The sequence below is a fragment of the Lates calcarifer genome, linkage group LG18 (assembly GCF_001640805.2).
Source record: "Lates calcarifer isolate ASB-BC8 linkage group LG18, TLL_Latcal_v3, whole genome shotgun sequence".
NCBI lineage: Eukaryota > Metazoa > Chordata > Actinopteri > Centropomidae > Lates > Lates calcarifer.
In genome coordinates this window covers 16474442-16500851 of record NC_066850.1, presented here as the reverse complement: position 1 = coordinate 16500851, position 26410 = coordinate 16474442, and the positions used below count along the sequence as shown (strand labels likewise).

At 40.9% G+C, this 26410-nt stretch overlaps 1 protein-coding gene across 5 annotated transcripts in view; it reads left to right on the top strand.

Annotated features, from left to right (window-relative positions):
- Positions 1-6053: 6053 nt before the first annotated feature.
- sbf1 (SET binding factor 1) overlaps positions 6054-26410 on the top strand; it is a 56709-nt gene continuing 36352 nt past the window's right edge. For all 5 annotated transcript variants that reach the window (XM_018697054.2, XM_018697053.2, XM_018697051.2 and 2 more), the window contains exon 1: positions 6054-6276. In XM_018697054.2, coding sequence (XP_018552570.1) covers positions 6222-6276 — 55 coding nt within the window. In that variant the 5' untranslated portion in view covers positions 6054-6221. The remainder of the gene's footprint in view (positions 6277-26410) is intronic.

Sequence of the window (26410 nt, the reverse complement as noted above, 5' to 3'; positions counted from 1 at the left end):
TATTTGACTGATTGTGAGTAACACTGTGTCTAAAAATCACTGTTGGCTTTGAATAGTTTACATTGATTTTTCACTGCTGTCACAAATTGAATTCTATTTGCCTCTATTCAACCAGGAAAAGGCAGAAATCTCAGAGACTGACATCTCAAACAGATAGAACTGAAACTCTCTGCATGCCTCGATACTACTACTACTGTCTCACAATTTGGGTGAACCAGCCCTTTAATATTTGTAGTACACCCCTTCAGCATGTGTACATATCTGTACTATAATATTTTTGGGGTGTTGAGTTGAAAAAAGGCACATAAACAGCAGCCTGATGTTGAAATGTCCTGGCTCTGAAATGAGGTGGCCTATGATACAAAACAAGTTCATCATCCCAGCATGGGCAGTGTGATCTGAAGTGGCTCTCATATACAAACACACCTGCAGGTTTAAGGAGGACTTATGGCTCCTCAAGGAGACCATCTGGTCTCTCCTGACAGCAACTACCCACTCATACATCAAAACATCTAAACAACAGCTCATGTGAATGTTTTTGACCAGAGACACTTGAATGTTTACACCCCCTGCATCTTCATATCCTGTAGTGTTTCTTACATTGTGGTGTTTTCACATCAATATTTCTGAGATTTTAGGAAGATTCCCTTCTTCTTTTCTGTTTGTTTAGTCACAGTTCCAACAAAAAAGACCACACCTTAGAAAACACCCTCCTACTTCCTCCTACCTCCTTGAACAAATAAGTGACACAGCCAGAGATGAGTGACAGAAAAACACATCTTTTCTGATGTGACATCTTTTTTTGTTATATGGATATTTTTAACCAACCATCTCTTCGCTTAGTGAGATTTTTCCCATCAAGAGCCACAGTGTGGTAGTCTAATGATTGCTGCCCCCTAGTGAACCTCCTGTCACATCAGCAGGACATGCTGTACCGCAGATCCTGCTCAGAGTGAATTTGTTATGATGTGTCCCATGAAGACCAGCTTAACTTAATCTCCTTAATGCAAAACATCTATCATTTACCAGTAGATCTGGGCAACAAAAACAAAGAAAATATCCTGGGCACTGCCTTGGATTTTAAAATAAATGTTGCACAAGTCACAATCAAATCCCTATGAATCCCTATCAAGTTGGAGACATTTTCTCTCCGCTTCCTCTTGGCTGCATCAGGAATTTTATTTACCTTGTTTGTTTGAGATGGTGTACAACAAGGTTTGTTTGAAAGGCTTGTTGTCTCTGTCCGAGCACTCTCAGTCAAGTTTGTTTGGAATGGCTGCTTACCAGTGCAGTGTTGTGTGGGAGGAGGGAGCTAACAGGACCGTGTTCTGCCAGTTTTGTGGAGAAATGAAGGATTGGATTTCAGTGTGGGAAAGATGATGGTGAAGGACATAAGTGGCAGATAACAGCAGAATTCCCAGAAATCACAGCACTTGATGAGGAAAACAGGGCTTCCAAGTTTGTACAACATTTTCAATGTGATAATGTCCATAAAGAGTGGTTCTACCAGTCTGATGTGGAAGGACTTGACTGGCCTGCACTGAGCCCCGACCTCAACCTCATCCAACAAACTTGGGATGAACTGGAACATTAACTGCGAGCCAGGCTTTACTGTGGCTGAATGTTGCCTGAACTGTGTGGTTGGATGGAATCAACATCTGCTATTACGACAGCACATTAATACCCATAGATTTGGAGTGCAATGTTCAACAATCACCCATCAGGCCATTTAATAGAATTCAGTGCCTTGCTTAAGGGCACTGCAGCAGGGTGGATGCCTGTCAACAAAGGGTTAATACTATACTGTAACACCACCCAGCTGCAAGAGTAAAGACACAAGGTGATAACCATATCAATTAAATATGAAAGTGTTTATGGGTATATCATGTGTTCATGTGTGCATGTTAACCTTGCTCATGCCTTGTGTTGTACGCATTTATACCAGAATAACTGTCAGGCTTCACACGACTACTACGATCTTTTCCTGTCCCTGTGCACTGTGCATTCTGTGTTACATAGTGGTCCCCAGATAGATCTTGTAGAAATGGACGTCTTTAATATTGTGGTTATAGCACCTCACCAGCCTCACTGCCTGATGTTTCTAGATCAAATGTCCCAAAATCCTGCTCTGTTAGTTCAGTTATACATCTGATGTTAAAAGATATATACACTAAAATAGTTGATGTTCATGCAGTTTGGTGGACGTGTTTTCCTTGATGCCCCACCTTGATTTTTATTCCACTTTTTTCCCCAATGCAATGACTCAGTGTGACATACAGTTCCTGAAACCTTACTCTATATTCTTAGTCAGTATCTCATTATGAGTAATGGGCTCTTACGTAATAACAAAACTTCCTATCTAAGCTGGTGCTTTTGTCTGTGGTCTTCTCACTGGTTGGAGGTGGGCATGGCTCAGTTGGAAAAAAGTGATGCCACACGTTTTTGTATATTTTCTTATAAATGAATTCATAAGAAACAAAATTGAACTTTTCTCAGTTCATTACACCCACGGATTTTGCAGCTAAAGCTTTTACTAGTCTCGTGGGTCCAGCAGCTTATGGAGGCTAGTGTAAGAAAACTACTCATTGTTGTAACTAACATTACTGGGTTGCTTCACTGACTTTATGCACTGTTGCACCATGTTTTAGCTCAGTCAACTCACCAAATGATGACATTTTTTAAGCTAATGACTCAAGGTAATTTTGGAAACTGTAAGAAATATTAATGTGTTATTTTAATTACCCCTTAAGGCCTCTATCCAGCAAAAAAAAGCATCTTTTTTTTTATCTGTGTCACAGGTCCTCCAACTTTATGAAAATGAAATACTAAATAACAGGAGAACATCTTTAAATGTTGTTGACCTGGATGAATTATACTTAATGCTTTTTTCCAATTAAACTTGCATGTGTTACATATCTTATTATTTCATGACACAGGAAACTTAACCAATTCCATGACACTGACACATTCTCTATCTGTGATCATCTCAGGATGTTATGGGTAAAAACACACTGGCTACAAACCCAGATTTACAGTAGTTTACTGTACACAGTGTTTTGCCACATTGCTTTGCTTATGTAAAACAGAGGGGTTCCAAATACGGCAGGAAAGAGGCAGGGAAGTCTGTGCATTTGTATAGTGATCTGTCATCCACAGTCTAACTAACCCAGTGCAGTGACAGTATCAAGTAAAAGCCATCTGCTTGTCTCAGTTCAGGGGAATGTAAACGAATGGGTGCAACACCTGCTTAATGAAGCATTTTCATGTGCTATGCTTCACCTTCACTGAAGGGAAATCAACTGCTGGAATAGCCCTGTGAAAAGCAATGATGTGCAAGAGGCCCTGAAACCACTTCCTGTCTGTTGGTTTGTCTACAGGAAGTCACATGGTTGTCGCATCCTGCAAAGATTGGCTTTGAGCTCTGATTGGGCTACATGCACTAATTACAAAGAATCAATGACAGGATGGCTATACAGCATGCATTCTTCTTCTTCTTTATTCCTAGAAATAAAATGGTGACAAAAAGATGATGTTAGAATACTAAAATAGCAAAGCTGTAACACACATGAGGTTTAGTTGAGAAGATCACACTCTCACATCTGTGTGTTAATTGTGAAGCTAAACCCACCAGTCTTTTAGCTTAGCCAGTCTGACTCTGTCCAAAGGTTATAAAAGCCACGTATCAGTACCTCTAAAATGAAAAACAAATTGCATGTTTGTGTTAAATCATCCTTGAATTAGGATTTTCAGAGTTCACTCAGAATCAGCACTTCTAACTGATGTCCTTTCTTCACTACACCTTACCTTTTATAGATATGAGAAACATTATATTCACTCACTCCCCCAACCAGTGAGTGTTAGCTCAGGTTAACTGCAGAGCTTCTGCCCCATGCTAACCTCCCATACCACCCTGCATTTGTCTCATGTTTTACCTGTAAAACAATTTAATGCCTTTATTCATCATCTGCTTTCCATAGTCAGAGAAAGTGAAAGTGTGCTGCATGAGACGTACCTCCAGCCAAACTGCTCTCTCTCTTAGTCATTCTGGATGGCAATAGAGGAAGTTGTACCTGCATCTGGTAAAATAACAGCGCTGGAGCTGAGAGTGTCAGAGGAGCCAGCAGACATAAGTCGCACCACCCGGCCTCTTGTCTTCCAGTGTTGCGCTGTCCACCACCCATCTCTACTTCCATCGCAATTAGTTTTATGGTTCAGTCATTTTAACTCAGTTTGCCAAGCTCTTACCCACATGTTAATTTGTTTAAAGTGACACAGCAAAGAAAAAAAGCTGTGCTTTGACTAACAAATTGTGAGGCCTTCTTGACTCTTGAATTGAGTCATTATATTTTTAGGGGGGAGGCCCAATAGTCATGCCTTTAGAAGTGCTAGTAGGTGGATTTTGTTACCTTTTGACAGAGACAGGCTTGCTGGGTCCCCATCTCAGTCTTTGTGGTAGGCTAAGCTAACCAGCTGCTGGCTGCTACATAATATTTAGTGTACAGACATCAATTTATCAGTTTTTCTATTTAATCTCTGCAAGAGAGTCAGTGTACTTGTCTTTCCCCCACTCGTCTTTGTTTCAGTTGAAGCTTTAGTTGCACAAAATTTGCTCTTGTGGTTGTACTGTATATTGCTTCAGCATCTTTAACTAAATATAAATTGCCACAAAAATGCAAAAGATCTCTGTGCATCATCTCTTAACTAATAAAAGAGGAACAGCAAGACAACATACTATATAACCAGCTAAAACCACTTGAATGCACAACATGTTCATTTTAGTCAAAAGCAACATCAGTGATAACCAAGCACATGGACATTTGCAGAGTTCAAGTTCGTCTAGGAAAGACAACTTCAGTACTATATGTATCATTGTCCTGAGGGGAGAGTCTGGGAGAGACTGAGCTCCATTTGTCTTTCTCTATTCCTCTTTCTAACCTGCTGTCTAGCTCTCTGGAATCTTGTCAAGTGAGGTTCAAGGTTAGAATACAGCTAACGTCAGCTGCAAGAAGCAAAATCACTGGCAACCTCGGTGTGACTCCCTGAAAACAGTATTCACAACCTGGCTTGAGATGCTTGTTATCCCCTGTTAACAAAGCTTTGGTTGTCAGAAGCTGTGTTTACCAAAGAGCAGTACTGTCCTCCAATCACCCAGCCCTGGCTCTCTGATAACTGTGTGAGAGAAGTGGGAGACAAGTTTTTAGTGAGTGTTGGCAAAACAAAGCTCTTAAAGAAAAATGTGACATCTCATGCTCGGGATTGTTTTCAACCAGAGAGTGATAAGCACTTTAGGTCAAAGGTCACAGCACAGGAAGTGTCGGAATTCTCTCAAGGCTGTTACAGTGCTGACAGCCAAGGACAGGCCACATGGTAGTTGGCCCTCAGGCCTCTCTCACATCCCATTGACACGTTATCTGCACATTCAAACTGACACTACAACAGCATGCCTGTGTTTTTGTAGTCTTAATTTAATTCAAGTTGTTCCACAGGCCTTTGCTTGCTATGAAAGGCTGCAACCAGGATGAGGATTTTCAGGGGAAAAATATAAGGAATAAAAGAGATGAATGTTGGAGTTTGGGGAATGGTTTGAGAAGAGACACTTAGATTATACACACACACACACACACACACACACACACACACACACACACACACACACACATATATATGTGTGAGTGTAGTGGACTTGCCTAATTTTAAAATGGGGATCCAAGAGCAATATTCCCTCAGGAATTAATATATACATATAATGTTATTCCCCAGATTCTCATTAGAGAGGGAACCTGAGGGAATATTGCTCTTGGATCCTCATTTTAAAATAAGGCACGTCCACTGGATTATTGTGGGTCCACTTAAGTATAGGGCTTCTGAAATCATCACCATCCTCCATTCCTAAATTGATGGCACGGTTTAAATTTTATTTTATTATGTGTTTTTTTTTTTTCAATATAGTTTTTGGTCAGACTTTTGGTCCCCGGGCTGGTTTTGCTCCTCGCATGGGACATTCCTGTCGAGCAGCCCCTCCCTGTAAATCCTCCACTGCGCAGACTCGAGGCTCTCCGCTGTCAGGGCAAGGCAGTCTGACAGTATGGCGGCGGGGTGCAGCTGGAAGGATGCTACTGTCGCCCGTGATGTGTCTATCGCCGGCAGGACGTAAATGGGCAATTGACGGCAAAAAGAGCATAGGATTCAGCGAGAAAGGCCTGTCGCCGTGAGCTCCAAAGATGGCCAGGCTCGCCGACTACTTTGTTGTTGTCGGCTACGACCTCGATAAGAGAGGTGGGTGTTTGAGTTAGCCTACCCTGCTAGCATTAACGGCGTATCATTAGCTTTGGTGAGATTGGAGGCAGGGAGGGAGGCGGGGACGGGCCGGTCGCCACTCACAGCTGACTGACGCTAGGCGCTGTTAGCTCGATGTTAGCCATTAACTTTAGGCCGAGGACGCGCAGGCCTCATGGGATTAGTCTAATTAAATGCCCGCCTGTCAGCTGGTGTCCTGCATTTCTGACGGGGTATCATAGTGAATGCACAACTTAAATACAATGCTAAACTTTCAGACATGTTTTAGCCTTAGCAAAACAAACTGTTTCACTCTGTTGACAGCAAACTTGCTAAGAGCTAACGGTAGCCGGACTAGCTCTGGGAGCGGGTGGGTGGTGGTGGTGGGGTGGGGGGTGTAAGGGGTGTCTGTTTGGTCGTCTGTGACCTTAAGACGGATTTATTCACCCGTTTCAGTTTCAGTTGTCTCTCATATACATGTGTTAGCAGTGCCGCTGTCGGCATTTTAAGCTGCTACACGGCGACCTGTCAGTGTTGTGTTTGCAGGATCCTGAACAGTTACTTGGGACAGTCATACCACGAAAGCTCTGCTTATTTCCGCTTAAAGCTTTTTAAAATTGGAAATCGATGCTTCTCGGCGGAGTTGCTGATTGTTTTCATTGTCTGTGTTGTGTGGATTAACCCAGATGGCTTTGCCCCTCCCTGAACCCCCTTGGACCGTAGCTCTGTTCCCTTGTGTTGTTGGGACGGGGTTTGGACCGTTATCTGAGCCCCCCCCTCCCTTCAGCCTGAGCCTTGGCCTAGATCTGTGCAGTATAATGGCCCGTTTAATCATGAAATATTCATCCTGCCTATCCGATGGAAGCATGCAGCTTGTAACGTGGTAGAGCCTTTTATTTAGAGTGGATTTTTACCTATGATTTATTCAGAAGAGGGAAATTGTAAAATGACAAGCCCTCTGTGGCTAAAAGCAGGCAAAGAACTGGCTTTTATCTTGATGATGCTGGAGCAACCTACATCATATTTCTGATTGCATGAACACACTTATTGCATCTTGTATTTGTTTCAGAAGGGGCTGAATACAGGATGTTATAACGTGGACACTGCAAACGCTGCAGAAACACTCCTTCCTGTTCTACCCTGCCTGAATGCAACGCAGAGCAGAACAGGCCTGTAAAAAGCATCTGGGAACCAGACAATGAAGCCACAGTGGCTTTAATGGATAAAGGCTTCCATGCCTCATAAAGCCAAACATTTAAGGGTGATGATGATTGTTGGTGTTGCCCCACTACTGCTGCCTCACTGTTTACAGTAACTTTACTCTATGCCTCTGAGTGGAGGCATGTAACACAACGGTGTTAAACATCTCTAGTAGCTGCTCTCAGATTACTCCCACCATTATCATCATTTCCGTCATCATTTAATGCAGTGACAAGCCATCATTAACTTCCTAAGTGCACTTTAATCAATGCACTTCTTGCTCAGTCTTTGCACTAAATGCTCCCTTTTGCTCCTCTAGTTTTGTCTGGTTCCACACACAGAAAAGAGATTGAGAGTAGTTTTAGTATTGCTTATGTAGGCATGTTCCTCTAAAGCTTGCGCACTGATTAATAATCAGTGTCAGCTTCAGTGTCAATAGTAGATGACGGGGGGTGGAAGTCTGACACTGGATATTTTTCAAATTTTTGTGCATGTGTGCGATCATTTTTGGTTGTATTTTCATTTTTCCAGCTGTGTTGCCGCTGGTGCTGGAACTAAATGACTTAAAAAAAAACACTTGGCTATGAATCAAGAATGAACGGTCCTCAATCATAAGAATACCAGGAATTCTGCAGCACAGTGGAGTTTCCTCTTGTGTCTAAATATCTCATGCATCCTGTCTACGTGTTAGTGTTTGCTGCTTGCCACTCAGTCAGTGGAATGTTTTGTACGCGTGGGCACTGACAGTTTTCAGGGCTAACATAATTGCTGCACATCTGTCTCTCAGCGCCATTATCGAACAGGAACTTTGTGGGTGTTTACAAACAGAACATTGTGCGGGCAAAACTGCCTTACCTGCTTTATTATGGTTTTAGATGGAGTTCTGTCACACTTTTGCTTTAAAACAGCTAGTGAGTTTGAATTGTTTAAAAGAGTCTAACCTGAGGGCAGAGCTTCGAATCTTCTATTCACCCTCTCTCATTGTCTCTAAGGTGTCAGGTTGCTCACATTGTGCTCAACCTAGATGCTGCTATACTATCACTGGATCTTACCTAGAGCCAAGATGGCTGCCTGTTGGTTGGGAAGAATCCATAGTTGCCGGGGTGTGGTCCTCCTAGCAAGGGTCTCTTGAGAAACACAGCATGTCACTGTTTTGACAGCGGTTCCTCCACTGTACTGTGGACCAGGCAGCCAATCAGATACACAGTGTGAGGCCCAAACAGGAAACAGAGGAGGGGACCCGAGGGAGACTTCTGTTTAGTGCGAGAATCCAGTTTGCCCCCCGTATGCGTGTCTGAAAACCAGGAAGGGGGCTTGTTTGGTTTGTGCAAGTCAGTCTCATTCAAGACAGTGAAGGGACACACACAAACACACAGACGCTACATAAGGCTCTATTGTAGCTCCATCTGTATGCCTCCAGCACTGCAGTTTGAGGGTGTTGGTCATTGCTGCAGCGGCCCTAAACAGAATGCATGATGGCTGTTTTCAGGCTGGAGTGACAGCTCTGGTGTACACATCCTCCACTGATGCCCAGTCTCTTCCACACACACATATACCGTTGCGCTCAAGCCAGGACCAGTCACAACATTAAAGGCCAGTAGCGAGGGCACAAAGCAGTGCACACAGAGGAGAGTGAGCATGCAGGTTGGGTCTGCTACTGTCACACAGTGTTGTCTGGTATTGTAGAGTTGTGACATTGTGATTTGTTAACAATGTGTAAGACTTAAGGGTGTTATGATACCATAGTAAACAAAACAAAAGCCATCAGGCAGTGTGCTGTAGTTGACTGGGAGTGGTTTTGTTGCAGTGATTGTGGTGACAGTTAGCATTTTCCCTAAGTTTGTGAAAGACTTGCGCGCTCGTATATGGGGAGGGGGGTTTAAGGGTCCTCCTCCAGGAATAGTTTTTCAGTTAAAAATATACAGTTTAACATAAATTTGGACCATTGTTACTACCATATATGTATGATAATAAATTAACACCCAAAAACCTGGAAGACAAATCCTGCTAATGGAGTCCACTGGGAACCAACTAGAACAACAGTAGACCTGGGAAAAATCTTTTAGTTATTTTCTCTTCACAATGATTTCATATTAATTTAGCCTAGCTTGTGCCCAAAATGGCTTGGCTGCTGCACGTAAGCCTTATAATAGTAGTTGGTTGTTGGCTCCGTAAGCATAATAGTTTCATATTTCAGTTCTGGTGCCAGTTTTATTAGTTAGCTTTTTCAGTTTCACTGACATCATTAAATATTTAACATCTGAAAGCTTAGGTTTGTTAAAAAAAATCTGCAGAGTAAATTATAGAAGACAATACTGTTTTGATATCTTTACTGAAACTCAGGTATTACTTTGACATTGAAAAATATCAAGCAACAAGTAGCCCTTGCCTTGACATAGTCAGACTGCAGCTTGTCTCTGTTCCTGTCTACATACCGTCTGTATGCAGTGCAGCTACTAGATGTGTTTGTTTATTGCATTCAGTGGCAGATGTTTTGGGCAATATGACATCGTGCATCATGAAACATGAATCATGGTGCTGTAAATGATACGGTAACAAATGTTGTTGTTTATTATTTTTATTGTTCAAGATATTCCTTTTGTGTCTTGGGGTATATGAGGTCATTGTTGGCAGTGTTGGAAATCAGAGCAGGGCTTCCTCGTGGCAATATTAGATTTTGATATGACTTGTGCATCAGTCTGATTAAATTGATTGTTTTCTCAAGTATACTGTTTGTTGGATTGCCCATAAATAGATATTCCTTTCTGGTTATTTTTCTGTTAACAGTTTATTTCATTTTTCAGAGGTATTTTATATCCTCATTAGAGAGTTGACATAAAATAAGGAAGGAGATGTGGAACCACATGCACCAACACATTGCAGTTCATGAAAGTTAAGTCAAGTGTTGAGCATTTATTAAATGTTTGATTCAGATGCTTTCTGGAGCATTGAAGTCGGGATTTCCTCAACAAAGTTGTGGCTAATTTATGTAGTACTCACCGTGCGTTTGTATCCAAGCAAGCAGAGCTCCACATGAAGCCACATAAAGCTTGGAGGGTTAATAGAATCCTCTCATACTGAAGCAAGATGAAGTAAGTGAGTGAGCATGAGGAGAGAGGAGTGTGTGTGATGCTGCCAGCATTGCCTGCCTGTGGGCAGCCACTTCCTCCATCGCTCCAGAGTAGGGCTGCAGTCTTTCAGACCCTCCAGAAATAGCCCTCACAATCTGCCTTTCATAGAGGGACAGAGTGACGCTGGGTCGTGGCACTGCACTGACGCTTGTGTGTTGGCGTGACCTGCTCTCCCGCCTGCCACTCAGATGGCTGCCTGAATGTTTGTGGCTGTCTCTGTGTGTTTGCTGCGTTACCACGGCAATGTTTACCTCCTGTGGGCTGCGGGTTGTGATGAGCATACTGACCAGTAAGCTCACACTTTTATTTTTGGGCTTAAGTTAATTGTGGTGATATTTTGTCCTTCAGTAGCTTTAAATGTTAGCATTTTTATATTTAAAAATTTTGCAAAAGATCCCCAGAATTTTTTATTGCAGCCTCAGGGGTGCGGAGTGTGACTGTTTTGGTCTACATGCAGCCTCCTAGCTAGCGTTGACTGACGTGTAGGTGGTAAGGGAACATTGGTACATCGTAACATCTATCCATGGTCTGCCTATTAGGTGTTTAGGGGACATCTGTAAATTGTATCTACAAGAAAAATTTAATGGTGAAAAAATTTGGTTTTTCAGTGTATTTCAAAGATTAAACTTGAGATGCTTGTTGCTAAAAAGAAAGTTGGAAAACATAAAAAAACTGAATATTGAGTAGTAACTGACTACAGAACTGGAAGTGTGTAGAGGTCTTTAAATGCGGCAACCTAGTGTTGTTTTCAGGCAGTTAAATGAAGTTAAACACAACGAATGGCCGTGTGTAACGGTGTTGCGCTCTGGTGCAGCCTCTTAGAGGCTGCTGATTTAACAACATATCAGCCCTGCTGCCTTCAAGTGATGCAGGGATATATGGCCAGCAGATATTGTAAGAATCACCCACATTCATTCATAGATCAGTGCAGACTGATTTATTGACTCTCCTACTTTAACCACGTTAGATGTTATTTTCTGTTTGGTTGGTTAGTATTTAATTGAATTCAGTTATTTATATTTTAAACATTAATCCGTTCTGCAACAAGTAAGTATTTAGTTTGAAACATAGAATCCTGATGGGAAATCATATATTCACACATAAAAATTAAAAGAAAGCCGCATAAAAGATGAAAACAGATAAAACAACCATTATGACTTGGCTGTTAATGTGGTCAACATTAGATAAACAGCTGGTTTTCTTGATTCTTCTTGGTTGGAGAGCTTAGATGGAGCCTGACTGTAAAGAATCACGTGCAGTCGCAGGATGTGCACACAGACATACATACACACACGCCTGCATGCCACACGAGTCACATATGCATAGGCACATGCGTCTGTGTGGCTGAGTTGTAGTAATCATACACAGACAGACATACACACACATTTAGGTCTTTTAGTTAATGATCACACAAGCCTATGTGTGTGCGTCTTGTCCTCTGACCCTTTTCACCCCCCATAGAGTGTGTGTGTGTGTGTCTGTGTGTCTGTGTGTCTCTGTCTGTCTGTCTGTCTGTGTCTGTTACAGGAGTCTGTCTGCTGTGCTGAATGCTTGTTATTCATGAGGGAGCTGATGGCCCCAGGGCCCCAAAGCTGCCCTCATTCCCTCATTCTTACTACACAGATACAGAGGAGAGGAGTGTGTGTGTGAGTGTGTGTGTGTGTGTGTGTGTGTGTGTGTGCGCGTGCGTGCTGGGGGTAGGGATGCACACACATGCCTCTACACACATGCTTTTTTACACAAACGGGGCATGTAGACCACTTCTGTCAGCAGACACTTCCTCATCTGTCAGATACTATATAGGCAAACTGTAATCTGAAGCTGTGTTGGTCCACTTTTCATTTGTGTGTGTCTGTGTCTCTGTTGTAAATGTGATCTGCACCATGGGGGGGCAACAAGTGTTTCAGTCTTATGCCCCAGATTTAGATTGCGAGAAACACAGTTCAAGTAGTCAGCGTGCACATTAAAGAATTATTGCAATTAAAATCATATTTCCTGTTCTCAAGGCGGTCTTCAGCAAAGGTGTCAATCTATATACATCCATAAATACAATATTAATGTAAACATGTTTGTGTGTATGAGATGGGGGTGGGGGTGGGGTTGGGGTTGGAGTTGGAGTTGGAGTTGGAGGGTGGACTGGCGGTTGTCAGGGATGCCCTCCTTCTTAGTGCTTTGATGGTTTCCCTGGAATTCAGAGAATTTCTCTGTCCCCACTCAGGACAAAGGCTGAGTCACTGCTGCTCTCAGTTAGCCTAAAGGTGCTCAAGGGAGCAAATGTTCAAATCCCCCAAGGGGTGATTCCAGCGTGTCCGGAACCGTTTTGATTTGAAGTTGGGGGGTTGTTAGGATTAGCAGAGTTGGTTGGCCTCTGTGATCACTACAACACTCTGTTTGTGCCATGCTAACTCTTAGGAGAGGACACAGACTGTATATGGATGCAACAAGCACCTGCACATGTAATATTATTCCCCTCTTTTCTCATTCCTTAGAGAACAAATGTTATTTGTGTTTTTTTTTATTTAACTTAAAATTATGTTTTTATGCTTATTTCTCCTTCAAGTTATATCTTAAAAATCTTTCCTTTATCTCTGTTATATCATCACAAGGAAACTCTGTGTGATACATAGTCTTGCTTGAAAGAGTTGAAATCAGCTTGATGTTTATTTTAGTCTAATCATAATTTGGCTGATTCTCTGATTCTCACTGTGATGGATAAATAAATGCATCTGAAATACTGGGTGAGTGACTGGTGGTAGACAATGAAGTCTCATCTTTATAAAGATGGCCTCTAAGTCAAATCTGTCTTTCATTAAAAAAAAAAAAAGGAAATCCGCTGTGCTGACTCTAATCTTATATGTAGCCTGTGATTGGGTTGAATACGGAGATTAAAGGTCTGTTATTAGTCCAGACCTGGCTTGATGTTTATGCCACTGCACTGTCTTTATGGCATATCTTTGCTGCCCTCCCCATCCCCAAGAAATAGGTCTGTGTAATTTAAAGGTTATTTAGATTATTGTTGAAGCCCATGGCTTTGGATTTGTTGTACAGTCCTGGTTGTCAACTGCTAAGAGTGGGAGATAAGACCAAAAATGATATCATGCTGTAAGCAGGTTTTGCTTGATTGTACAAATGTGAATCTGTAGACTTAGATTTTGACAAACAAGCTCTGTAGCCGATTGGTGTATTCAATATGGCCAAAAAGTTGAGTGTGAAATGCTGGACACTTCTCACCCCCAGTGGTATGTTGGTTATGAAGAAAAAGGCAAAAATGGTGGCTGAGCAAGGACGACACTTTGGTGATGGCAGTGTAATTTCCATGTCTGTGAAGCAGGGGGCACACACAATTGTTGGTGCCAGACAGACTGAATATATCTGAAAATCTTCTGTGATTTTCATGTGCAACAGTCTTCAGATCTTATAGTGAGAAAAGCAAAAAACATCCAGTGAGCTGTCATTTTGTTGACAGAAACACTTTTTTGAGGAGAGAGGTCATAGGAGAATGGCCAGACTGGTTGAAGTTGACCTAAAGGCTACAGTAACCACCACTTACAACTGTGGTGAGCAGAAAAGCATTGCAGAATGCACAACACGTTGAACCTTGAGGCGGATGGTACGACAACAGAAGCAGACCATGTCAGGTTCCACTCTTGTCCGCAAAGAGCAGAAAGGCTGAGGCTGCTATGGACACAGGCTCTGACAAATCTGCAGAAATGATGTGATGCAATCATGTTGACATGGACCAGAAGGGAATGTTTCTAACATCTTGTGGAATCCATGACTTTGAACAATTGAGGCAAAAAGAAAAGGAGGCCCTACCCAGTATTACTTCTCATTACCAGAAAAATAAAAAAATTAGCTGGCTACAGATTCATCTCAAACCTTACTATCTGTCTACATTGTTTTACTGTCACTCTGTCTGGTTCCTGTTATGAGACATGCACATGTCTGTTTTTTGGCTATTGGTTTCCCATGAAACAAGATGTAATTTCCGGGCTGTGTGTGGGTGATTAATGCTGTGGTAAAAGAGGAAGGTATAGAAGTTAATTTGCACCTGAAATCAATCTGACACAAGAAAGCAGATATAAGAGAAAAGAAGAGTGTTTGGTTGAAATGATTAGAGGGATACAGTGTATTGCTGAGTAAAGGCAGAGGTTTGCATGCCAGCAGATAAATTGTGATTGAGTTCTTTAGCCCACAGCTATCATGTTTCCTGTAGCAGTTTTCTGGGGTAGCACACGGAAGTCTTTTTTGCATCTTGCTCTTGAGAAACTGCTTGCAGTAATAGCATATTTCCTGCATTTCATTGTGTCTGTAGTGGGTTACCAATTTTATGAATACAGCCGTATCCCTCTGTTTACTGTTATTGTCCTCTTAATCCTCATCAGCTCTTTTAGGTAAAAGCTATCTCTTTGTTACAACTACAGTGTAATCAGTAGTATTGATGATGCCAGTATTTCTGGCATCCTTATGCTGCTGGCACAAATGAATGATGAATCATTTCACTTACAATAAATATTTCCTCACCATGTTGGCATCCTCTTTATCCTTTTGTTCACTCAAAGCTCTTTTAAAGCCACAAGACAAGGCATCATCCATGACAGCATCATGCCAGTATACAGGCCATGTGCCTTCATCATCATGTGATGGTCATCTACTGATGAGTCCTAGATACTGCCCTCAATTTGTGTCACTCTGATCTTGTTGGTCTTGGCTATAGCAGTGGCCGATCTTCACAAAAATTCATATCACGCCACAATCATGCAGTCACAATCCATGATCTAAATTGTGATCTTCCTTCCAAATTTTTTAATGTCCTGTTGAGAGTATCTTTGCACCATTTAAAACACAATATTGCATTAAAATACTGGCAGATCATACCATGCATCTGAAGTGTTTCTCATTTTCCATATTTTTCATTATTTCCACCACGTATGTTTCCATTGTTTGTCATATTTTTTGCTCTAATGCATCAATCAGTGATAGTGGTTTATGTTTTGGACTTGTGAGATACCAATGAGTGGGGTTGCACCTGACCAGAGAGAAACACTCTTTGGATGCTTCCTTTTAAGGTGGTTGAGTAGATTTGTCATGTTACCTCTAGAGTTGCTGATTGTTGCTCAACAAAGTTTGTGATATAATTTGACCAATCGGCACAGCCATCATCATGTTTGTGAATGCAGCGTGGATCCATGTTATTAGGGCAGGCCGAGTATAAATGTCATAAAAGTCTCAGTCACAGTCTCTATGATTCACTTGAAATCTTTTTGATTCATTGATCACGATATAAAATTGTCAGATCACCCACCCCTACCTAGAGGTCACATCAGCCTCAGTGGCAGATTTTGACAGCTTAACACTCTTTGCACATTGGCCAACCTACATACTTGGTATGAGACGACTCACAAATGTTCCCTGACCTCTTCTTAACCTTATTTTCTTACATTTTACACAAGCAACATATATTTCAGCAAAAGATTGGTTTAATAATTTTTTATGGATGCTACACTTTCATTGCTTACCAAAATGCACTGAATGTCACTGAGATATTGCTGCTGTGCTCATTGTATTAATGGACCCTAATGATTCCTACATACACATGAATCAGACATATTTTATGCTGTCTTCTGTAAAGAGAGGAGTGAGGAGTAAACTGTGTTTGGTCTGTTACAGACTGAAACTGAGCTGAGCTTGTGGTTAGTTAGGACTGTCAGCCCCTGTATTCACTGTGTTGTTCATTGTGACTCCTGTGGCTGCTTGGGGTTGGCCAGTGACCACCAACTAGCAGAGGGTGATCTCTTCATGTGTTAGAAGTCTTGTCACTGTTGTTGAATCAGCTGTCCTGGTGTTACCTCACAATTAAGGCTCGTAATGTACTGGTGCAGTAGTACTGAACCTGCTAGGATTCTTCCTCACCCTGACAGTTAACTTTACAAGGTGACGGTTGACTTTACGAGGTGACATAATTTGAATATTTTGCAGTGTTTGGTCTTGCTACACTCACTGATAGCTGATCATATCAATGCAAAACAATGGTTCTAAGAGTCACAAGCACCCTCCTGACCTAATACCTATAAAACTTTACACAAAATCTGTGTCAAACCCCACACCCTTAAGACTGGTTCACATTAGAACGGGATGACCTGGCTTGTACACAATTTCATTCAAAAGCTCTCAGTAAGCTTGTTAACTGACAGGTAGCAAGCTGTTAGCCCTGTTGCTGATGGGCCATCAAATTCCCACCGTTTATTCAAAGGATGTTTTTATACCATGGACTCCTGTCTCATAACTGCTGTAGAGAGGAAGTAGGATGAAAGTGGACGGGCAGACACAGCTAATAAGTTATGATTGCTTCCTGTATTTTGGACTCCCCGGCTCTCTGTTCCCTTTAAATGTCAGAACTGTCAAAACAATTTTGTATTGGTTAATAGCATGGATTTCTTCATCAGAGTTCACCAAAGTTGAACACCTTGAAAATGTACTTTGTCCCCACAAGTGAATATACTGATCTGGTGTGATTCTGATGAAATGAATTAATTTCCATAAAATGTTGCCATTTTAAATGCTGTTGCGATTGGGTGCTTTGCTTTGTCTTATGACATATTTCAACAATAATAATTATTTTGGTTGCCTACACTTTTGTACTAGGAAATGTTATTGCAGACACTGGCTCAGTGATAGTGGTTAAATTCATGCTATTCTTATTTTCTGTTGGTGTTAAGTAGAAGTTTAATCCTGGACGTACTTGATTCAGAAACACTGCTCAGAGTGACTGGAAAGTAGATGACCTGTGTTCCGTGAGCATTGGCAGGTCTCCCCACTCTGTTGAGTCTGCCTTAAACTGCTGCTGAGGACACTTAAAGACAGCCACCCATAGCTGCTGAGGCGAAATGAGGAATGAAAAGAATTCATGTTCCTTATCTGTCTGTCTGTGACATTTCGATAAAAGTTAAATCTGAAGCAACCTACTCCCCAACACTAGAATAATCTTAGTCACTGTGGCTGCTGTGCTCCAGTCTGAGGCCATTTCCTCTCCTGAAAAGCCTTTCGTTTTTGTTTTGGGGGTTCAGGCGAATGGGGTGGGGGTGGGGGTTTCACTTTGCAGGAAGGATGTGAGTTTACTGAAGAGCTTTTGCGCAAAGAAAATGCCCCACATTGTCTCCAGGGTGATGGCGGTTGCCAGATGGAGCTTGTTTTCACCCTCTATTTGGTTCCTAAATGGCAGTTTTGCTCACTCAGTTCGTTTTGAACATGAATTGGCTCATTTATTTATGTAGGATTACCATCATTGTCGCTATCTCACACCAAATTCATACAGCTCCAAATGTCAAGTGTTACTTATTGATGTGCTGTGCTGATCTGTGGAGTTTGGTGACATGAAACCCCCACCTTAGCCTGTAGCTGCAGTACTGCTTTTAATCAGAGAGTGACTCACACTAGTTCATATTGCTCAACAAGACTGTCCTGCGCGTGTGTGTATCAAAAAGTGCACAACTGAGTGTGCATGTATTTGTGTAAATGAATGTGTGTGTAATAGCAAGATGGGTGGACAGCAGAGAGGGTGTGGGTGTGAGGGTGTCAGGGGGTGTGGTGTAAAGCCTGAATATAATGACGTCATAGTTTTGTATGTTTTTAGCCACAGGCTCCAGCTCTATAAATGTCGGATGTTATCTAAACACAGTGCAGAGAGTGTTGTTGTGAAAAGTAGTGAACTGGTGGCAGCAGATAATGTGTAATTGCAGCACAACAATACATCAGCAAGAGGTTGTTTTTTAGTTTTAAGTGGACCTTCAATCTGAACACATGAAGCATGAGTGATCTTACTTTAAAACAGACTTTAAACCTAATCTTGTACGTTGCTGCAAATCTGCGCACACAAACGTGCATGAAAACACCCAAAGCTCTGAGCTCTTTTGTCCTGACTGCTGCAGTCGCCGTGGAAACTGCCTGATGTCGTGTCACTGTGGTTTGGAAGCCTGCGAACGAGAAGCTGTGGCCTGGTTCAGCACCAAGAGCATGATACACACACACACACACACACACACAAACACACTTTTGTTGGTCTTAGTATAGTTGTGCGGACACTCATTGGCATAATGCAGTCTGTAGCTCCTTACCCCAACCTTAACTATCACAAATAAATACCTAAGCCTAAGCCTAACCCAAATTTAATTTAACCTGAACCTTAAAACCAAATCCTAACCTTCAAACTCTGAAGTTGTGAGAACAGGCCAACTCGCAGTGCCAAAATGTCCAAGATTTTTCCAGGCACTCATAGAAAGACATGTACATACACACACATACAATCACACAGCGCTGCACACTCATTTCAACTCTGAATGTCATCATCCAGTGATCACATGACCAGTCTGTTTTCTTCCATCCTGTGTCAGAGATTATCACTGCTAGTAGTCATCTGGGTGAGGAGTCGTCGCCAGCCACACATGCACACATACAGACACACAGCCACTATGTATGACCCACATTGCCTCCCTTGCTCCCACCTTTCATGATATTAAGCCCTTGTTTTCTTAACTTTTATTTAGCTAAGTTATCTAAGTATGTGTTTTATTTCTAAGAAGCAGCCTGCTTCAGACTGTGAGCCCTGGTTGATAGATTGCTCTGTACTGGTTGATTGTGGTTGGCCTGAGGCTCTGCTTATATCTGTGGTATTAGTCTGCAGCAAGATAGATTTTTCCCCCAAAAAAGAAACCTACAATTTTTTGGCTCATCATTAATAACAAATAGCTCTCTTTTCCTTTAATATATTTTTGGTTTTGCTTGTTTTGCTCAAGTGATATGCCATAGCTAAGATGACTTGATACTGAAGAGTTGGAATTAAATGTGAGAATAAAAATCACTTATATGATGACATGTTTTTTACCAAATGTGTCAGAATTAATACAAATTTGAGTTTTTGAAATTAGACAGGTGTATTTATTATAATATGTGTCAACATATCCAGGTTAATAGTGACAGTTAAGCTATGCTTGTGCTAATGGTTGCTAACTAGTATGTTTGTGACATTTTTTTCTCCATGTTATTAAAACTTAAGTTGAATTCTAGAAACATTAGAAAATAGGTGATTCAGAATTGGAGTGTAATAATAGTTAATGACTTAGCTGATTTAGCTAAAAAATGATTCACAGTTTCTTATGCATATACTCCACTTTTTAAAACCAAGCAACCTTTTGCTTGGCACACCAGGATGCATGGAAGCTCTATTTGGCTGTTTATGGTTGCTGCTTTGAGAGTTCATCAGTGGAAGAAAAGCCTGTTCATAGTCCCGTTGACAGAGTCTCTGGCTGGTCAGCACTGTAGGAACTGAATGTAGTAATTGTGACTTGCTGATTGTGTTGCTTACACTATGAAGACACAGCTGCAGTTGCACCTCTTCAAATTCACAGTGTGGATGAAATAACAGAAACCCGGGGCCCCAGAGTGCAGCAGCCTTACAACACTTATAAGTGTTTTGATTTAAGACCTGTCAGAGGTGCTAAAGTGGCAAAGTTTGACGATATAGAGTGTTATATTTGTAGTTCCTTCAGTCAGTGTTGCTTGTGAATACTTTCTTGTGTTGATATTGTTTAAAATATTTTGTTTGTTTTTTCGGTCCACACAGAGTGTTTTGACGGATGTAGTTTTTTTGGCTTTGTATGTTTCTCTCGTTTGTGTAGTAGCATCTCATCTCACATCGCCACGCATGTTTTTACCAGCGCCTGGTAGTTACTCTTTCCTCCACTTCTCTTCTTGTTTAATGGCTTTAAGGTGCACCACTGTCACCTTCTGATGGTAGTAACGCATTACTTACTACCAGTAAGAGAAATAAATACAAGATACAGTGATTTAAAGTCCATATATCTTGAGTTTTAGATTCAAGGATTTATACTGAAGGAGGAAATCATCTAAACCAGTAAGAGGATGATCAGTACCTGGCACATTAGGAAAAGCCTGTAAAGGAAATTGATGACAGCCTCCCAGTCACCAACCTGCTGCTGTTACACAACAGTTCTGGCTGATAGCTGGATGTCACATCCCTTAAAGGCCACTTCACTCGGTTCACATTCCTCTCACACCGCAGACCCATAGTGAGCCTTTGGAAACTGCTGTCTTACATCAGCAGCAGCACTGATATGCAGTCATGCCTGCAAACTGCTCACTACTTTCTAAACAGCAGCACTCTTTGCTGAGCTCTGAGTTTTTTTTCACTTCCTGCTCACACACTCCCAGTGTGAACTTTTGCCAAATCCTTTTCTTGCATTTATCCTGGGCTGTGTGATTGTGGTTAAAAGGTAATTACTTGACTTTAATTGTTATTAGTTTTTATGGTAAGAGGAACTCATCTTTCTGCACTTTTGGCATCTAAGATAAACTGCAGCAGCAGGTAGTCCAAGTTAAATTGTGTTTAATGATTTTTTGTGTGACTTCTTTAGATCATACCACAGTTAGAGGAGAAAATAATAGATTAATGTAAGGTATTGGATTTGTTGAATGAAACAAGTAAAAACAAATTCCAACCTGCAGCAGCATTTGACAGTTGAAAGTAAAATCACGATCATAAAGTATAATTATACTGTGTGTTGCACAGTGTGTGTGGTGACAAGTTATTCAGCTGGATCTGACTGGAAAGCAATAGGTATGATGGAGGAGACCCTTATCAAATGAAATTTCAGCTGCTGTCACTATGGTACAGCCTCTAAATGTAAATGTAACGCTGGTGTTCCTGCATTAGAACACCAGCGTGCAGAAAAACGCATAGAAAACAAAAACATTTCATGCATTTATTCATGCTTGAGATTGTGACGTTTCAGGAAGTACAGAGTCACACTTCCATGGTTAACTGAGTTGTTCAGTACTTATCTGGACAAGCACAATTAGTTTTGGGTGGATGTTTTTCAGACTTCAGTTTGCAAGTTGCTGTCTTGTATTGCAGGGACCATATTTAGGCAGGCCCCTTCAAACCTATCAGACATGAGAGGTAATAACCGACTTGATACAAAAAAGAATGCATTGACCAGTGTAATCACATGTTATCACATTATCATTATGTGATACAGTATCATTTTCTGATACCGATACGTGAATGACTTCCCATCATCCACTTCAAACAATTGACCTGTGACCTTAATTTAAAATCACAGTATTTAGCAATTCTGTACATATGGGGATATTGCACAGTACCTCATTGAAATGTAGCTTATCTCTTGCAGTGTGATGTTGCAGAATCATCTACAAACAATTAAGTAGTATTTGTTTAAAGTAAATAGTTCCATCATAGCTTTTGTTATTTCATTGTCATCAGTCATTCTGTAGTTGTACACCTACTGTAGTTTCACTCAGGGCCACCTTTGTTTTTCCGCCCATACATGGTGACATGACATGGGTGTGCTTCTTATATTCACACAAGGTACCAGGTACAGAACTGCCACTTTATTTACCAAATTCAAATTTAATTTCAGACTCCAGGAAGCCCACAGGTTTTTATCTTGAATAATTGGATTACATAAAACATCAGATTCCTGCCCTATTTTTTATGCCCTGACCAGCACATTGTTATACCTCCACGCTGGGACAGTGGTGGACTGAGGCATCATGTTTTCAGGTTGTCCCTGTGAGGTCAGTGTCACTGTGACCTCCCGTCCATCCCATTACATGATTGTACACATGAACATGATTTCAGGAATGCCTGCAGGGATTTTCATGACATCTGGCACATGAATTTACGCACTAATTATGAAACTGATTCCATAAGGTCAAAGGTCAACTCGCTGTGACACCTCAATGCTCTGCAAAAAGACTATTATTCAACACTATAACTCATGAACAGAGGAGGAAGATTATGACCATATTTCCTGCAACTTCACTGGCAATCATGAGGCAAAACAAAAACCGTCTTAATAGAGATCCCTTGGATTTGTTTGCTGTGGTTTTAAAATTGTGACCAAGATACATAAAGAGCAGGTTGTTTACAGTTGAAAAATCAACTTGCTAGTGCTCCCTAGTACACAAACTGTGCAATGATGACATGGTTTCCAAACGAACTCAAACTTTGTTTCTCATTTATTTGCTGCAATTTCTTATTACTCACTGGCTGACATGTACACCAATACTGATATTTCTGCAGTATGCTAATATCAGCAGACATATTGGTCTAACTGCTTTGCTTAATGTCTAAATGTCAAAAGTACAGGCTCTATAAAATGTGGGTGTATAAAATGATGCATGTTTTTTTTACTGTCAGGAGTTTCATTGCCTCGGAGATCAGCTGGGAAGGCTGGGTTTTAGCTCTGGGATTCAGAGGCCTGCAGGCCATCATAGGTTAATGCTGCTGTTTGTTGCAGATACTTACCAGAATAAGACCTCATTACTTGTACAGTACATACCTTTTCCTTGCTAAAATTCAGGACAAATGTAATTTCCCTCAGTTTTGCAGTGTTAATGGAGTTGTCATTAGAGTAGAACCTGCCTTGTATGGTAGCACACTGCTCTGGTAACAAACAGTGGATCAATCCAGTGACACGCAGCAGTATTTCTGCAGGAACTGGAAAAAATTTGGTTTAATAATGGGTAGTTTGATCCAAGCATTCTGAACGGCCAAAGACAAATTCCAGCTACAGTGATGAATCCCATTAAGTGCAACAGTCCATATCTGAATAGCTGAGCTCCTGATTAAGATCTTACATTTTATTCATGTTGTATTTATTTGCATGTATACCAATAGGAACATTCCAGATAATGTATATACATTTTACAGCTTTTTCAAGCTCACAGTACATTATACCTGTATCACTTCCATATGTTAAAAGAAGACAGGGATATGTATATTCTAGAAACCAGGCCAAAGTTAGCATTTGAGAACAAAGTGACCACATAATGTCCTGGCTTTGATCACCACTGGATGTGCATGGTTGCTGCCTGAAATATTTGAGATTTTCTCACAAGCTTGTTGAGTGCCTCCCCTAAAGCACCACTGCTTGTAATTGGTCAACAATATCATATCATCAGCCATGTTTGTCATGGATGTCCTTTGAGAACATTGTGATGATTTTCACAAAAATTTATAACTCCTTTATAGCACTGCTGATATTAATGGTATTGTTACATTTAATTACATTTACGTTTTTATAGCAACATAGTTAAACCCCAGAGACAGATAAAGAGGTATGAGAAAAGCAGATAATAAGTCTTACGTGTTGCACTATAAATCTAATTATGTGACTAATGAAATGCTCTATGTATGAAGTAAAATGATTTGTGTGCATTAACCGTATAAAGCCTACTGTGGCACTCACAGAAGATTCAATTTTAGGAAACCACTAACATCCCTTACACTAACTTTATGTTTGAACCTCTGTGCTTGCAGTAACCTGCTTAGTTTCACTGCACTATCAATTTGTTGGACTGGCACTGTGAACTTAGAGCTTTTGTGCCAACTAATAGCATTTAAGAACTTTATCTGAGGAATTGTGTTTAGAATTAAATAGATACAATATACCTTGTTGTTGAGATAACCTTCATTTTTTGATATTCATTTTGGCAGGAACCCTGATTTGTGTAGTAACATCTAACTTATCTCAAGTTTCAGCCAAAGAGATATGAGACATTATGCAATTCTGAGCTTTCAGTGAAATCAGCTATTTCAAAATGAGCTTCTGTAGCTGCATCACAGATATTCCCAAATCAGTAATACTCTCATGTTCAAAGGGTTATTGTTTAAAGTAAACATTTGCATCACAGTTGCATAATGTTTTTTGGATGGTCATTTGGATTTCTGGCGTGGTTCTGGCCTTGGTTTGATGCCTGAACTTGTGCCAGTCCTGGTGAAAAGAGGTGATCTTTAGGTGTGTTGACAGGCTGGCTGACACTAGGGCTGAATAATTGGCACAATCTCCCAATTAGAATGAGAATTTTAAGAATCAATATTGGATCATTTAAATAAGAATCTCAATTTATTGGAATGTCACTTTGAGAAAACATTACAGTTTCAAGTGTGTTATTTCATTGTGTCGTTCTTGTCCAACCCATGGTAATTTGTACATCTTTTCTGGTCGGACTATTCCTGGCTATAACCACTCCTTACAGCCACTGACTAACTCAGGGAACCTCAAGAGCATGAGAATACAACAGAAAGGAGCTGGTCTCTGGCAGATCACACTAAAGAGACAATAGCTTGGACTTAGCTAAGCTACTTTGTGATTTTAGCTCCATGAATATAAACCTACGTACAAATGGGAATATCTTTTTTTTGTAGTTTCCTTTTGTGCAACTATTTTCAAAGTTGTGTTGCAGATGAGATGTGCAATGGTTGTAATTTGCTTTTACCATGGCATAGTTACTATCTTGCTCTGCGCCTTCTCATTTCTCAGAGTAATTGCTGCTTTTGTGAAGTCAATTGCAAACCTTTAAGTCTTGTTTACATTCCATTGATTCCATTTGTGTACAAGCACATAGTCTTGACATCATTGTCTCAGTGCATGGAGTCAGTTGAAGATGGATTATGGTTTAAGGGGAAAGGTGAACAAGAAACCAAATATGAGAGGGAGTGTGATTGTGTGTGTCTGTGTCAAGTGTCTAGTCTCTGGTGTCTGTGGTTTGGAAGCCTGCGTGTCACTCCTAACAGACTCCATTTCTGGCTCATTCATACACTCCTCCCTCAGCTGCAGGATGTCCTGCTTTAGCTTGCTGAATAATCCCCACCCTGCTCGACTATTGGCTGATAGTGTATCTGCACCAGCCTTAATTTTGTGTTGTCACACTGTGTGTGTGTGTGTGTGTGTGTGTGTGTCTTCTCATGTGTGTGTGCCTGACACACCTATATAACATAGAGCTGTACCAAGTGACACATTCTCGCCTTTTAAGATCAGCCTCCCTGAGGAGATTGTTGGGAGGTGCCATCAAGTCCCAGCATGCATCAGCTCCAGTATACTGTACCAGATGACTCATCACAGTGTACCAAGGGGGTTGGCTAAGTCACGTTCTTAAGTGTCATGACAAAGTCCCTTTTACCAGCTGACTGTGATATATTTATACCTCTTTAGTTGACTATTATACAGCAGTCTATTAAACACTTTACAGCTCTGTTGTGTAAAGGATAGTTTATTTTTATGTAGACTTTACTATTTGCATTGCATATGCTAGCACAGATGAATGGAAATCTGTCATTGTTCTCCCTACACAACCACAAACAGCCAGTTTTGGTATGTACATTGTCTCACAGACAGAAACATATTTTTGGCCTGTGATGCCTAAAATGCACTATAAATATATAATATAAACTATATAATATAATAAAATTGACACCTCCTCTTGTAAAATAACACATTTTTCACCTCTGATTCACTCTAGAACAGGTTGGGGCTCAGGAAGTAGGGACAGTCATCTCAAAACTAAAAAGAAATTAACCTCCTGACTTTGAGGACTTGATCCCAGAGCACCACTCTCACAAGTGTCCACATATCCCTAATTCGCAAGGGAGAGGGGATGACTTCAGCATTTCTCTGTGTGTTTTGGGAGCTGGCCTACTTGCTGTTTGTGTATTGTCTCTGTGTGTCTGTGCTTCTGTTTTAGTTCCCTTGGTAAAGGCCCACAGGCTTTCACTCTCTCTTTTTTTTTTTTTTTTTTTTTTTTTTTTTGAGGCAAAATTTAGTACAAAACATCCAGGTTTGGTCTAAATGCTGACTCTTTATTTAGCATAGGATATATTTTTTTAGTACTGTTTTATGCTAGATTTACATAATATGAATTAAAAGTAAAAAGTGTATTCTCTGTGCAGATGAATGCCACCATTAAGCAACCTGCAGGGCTTC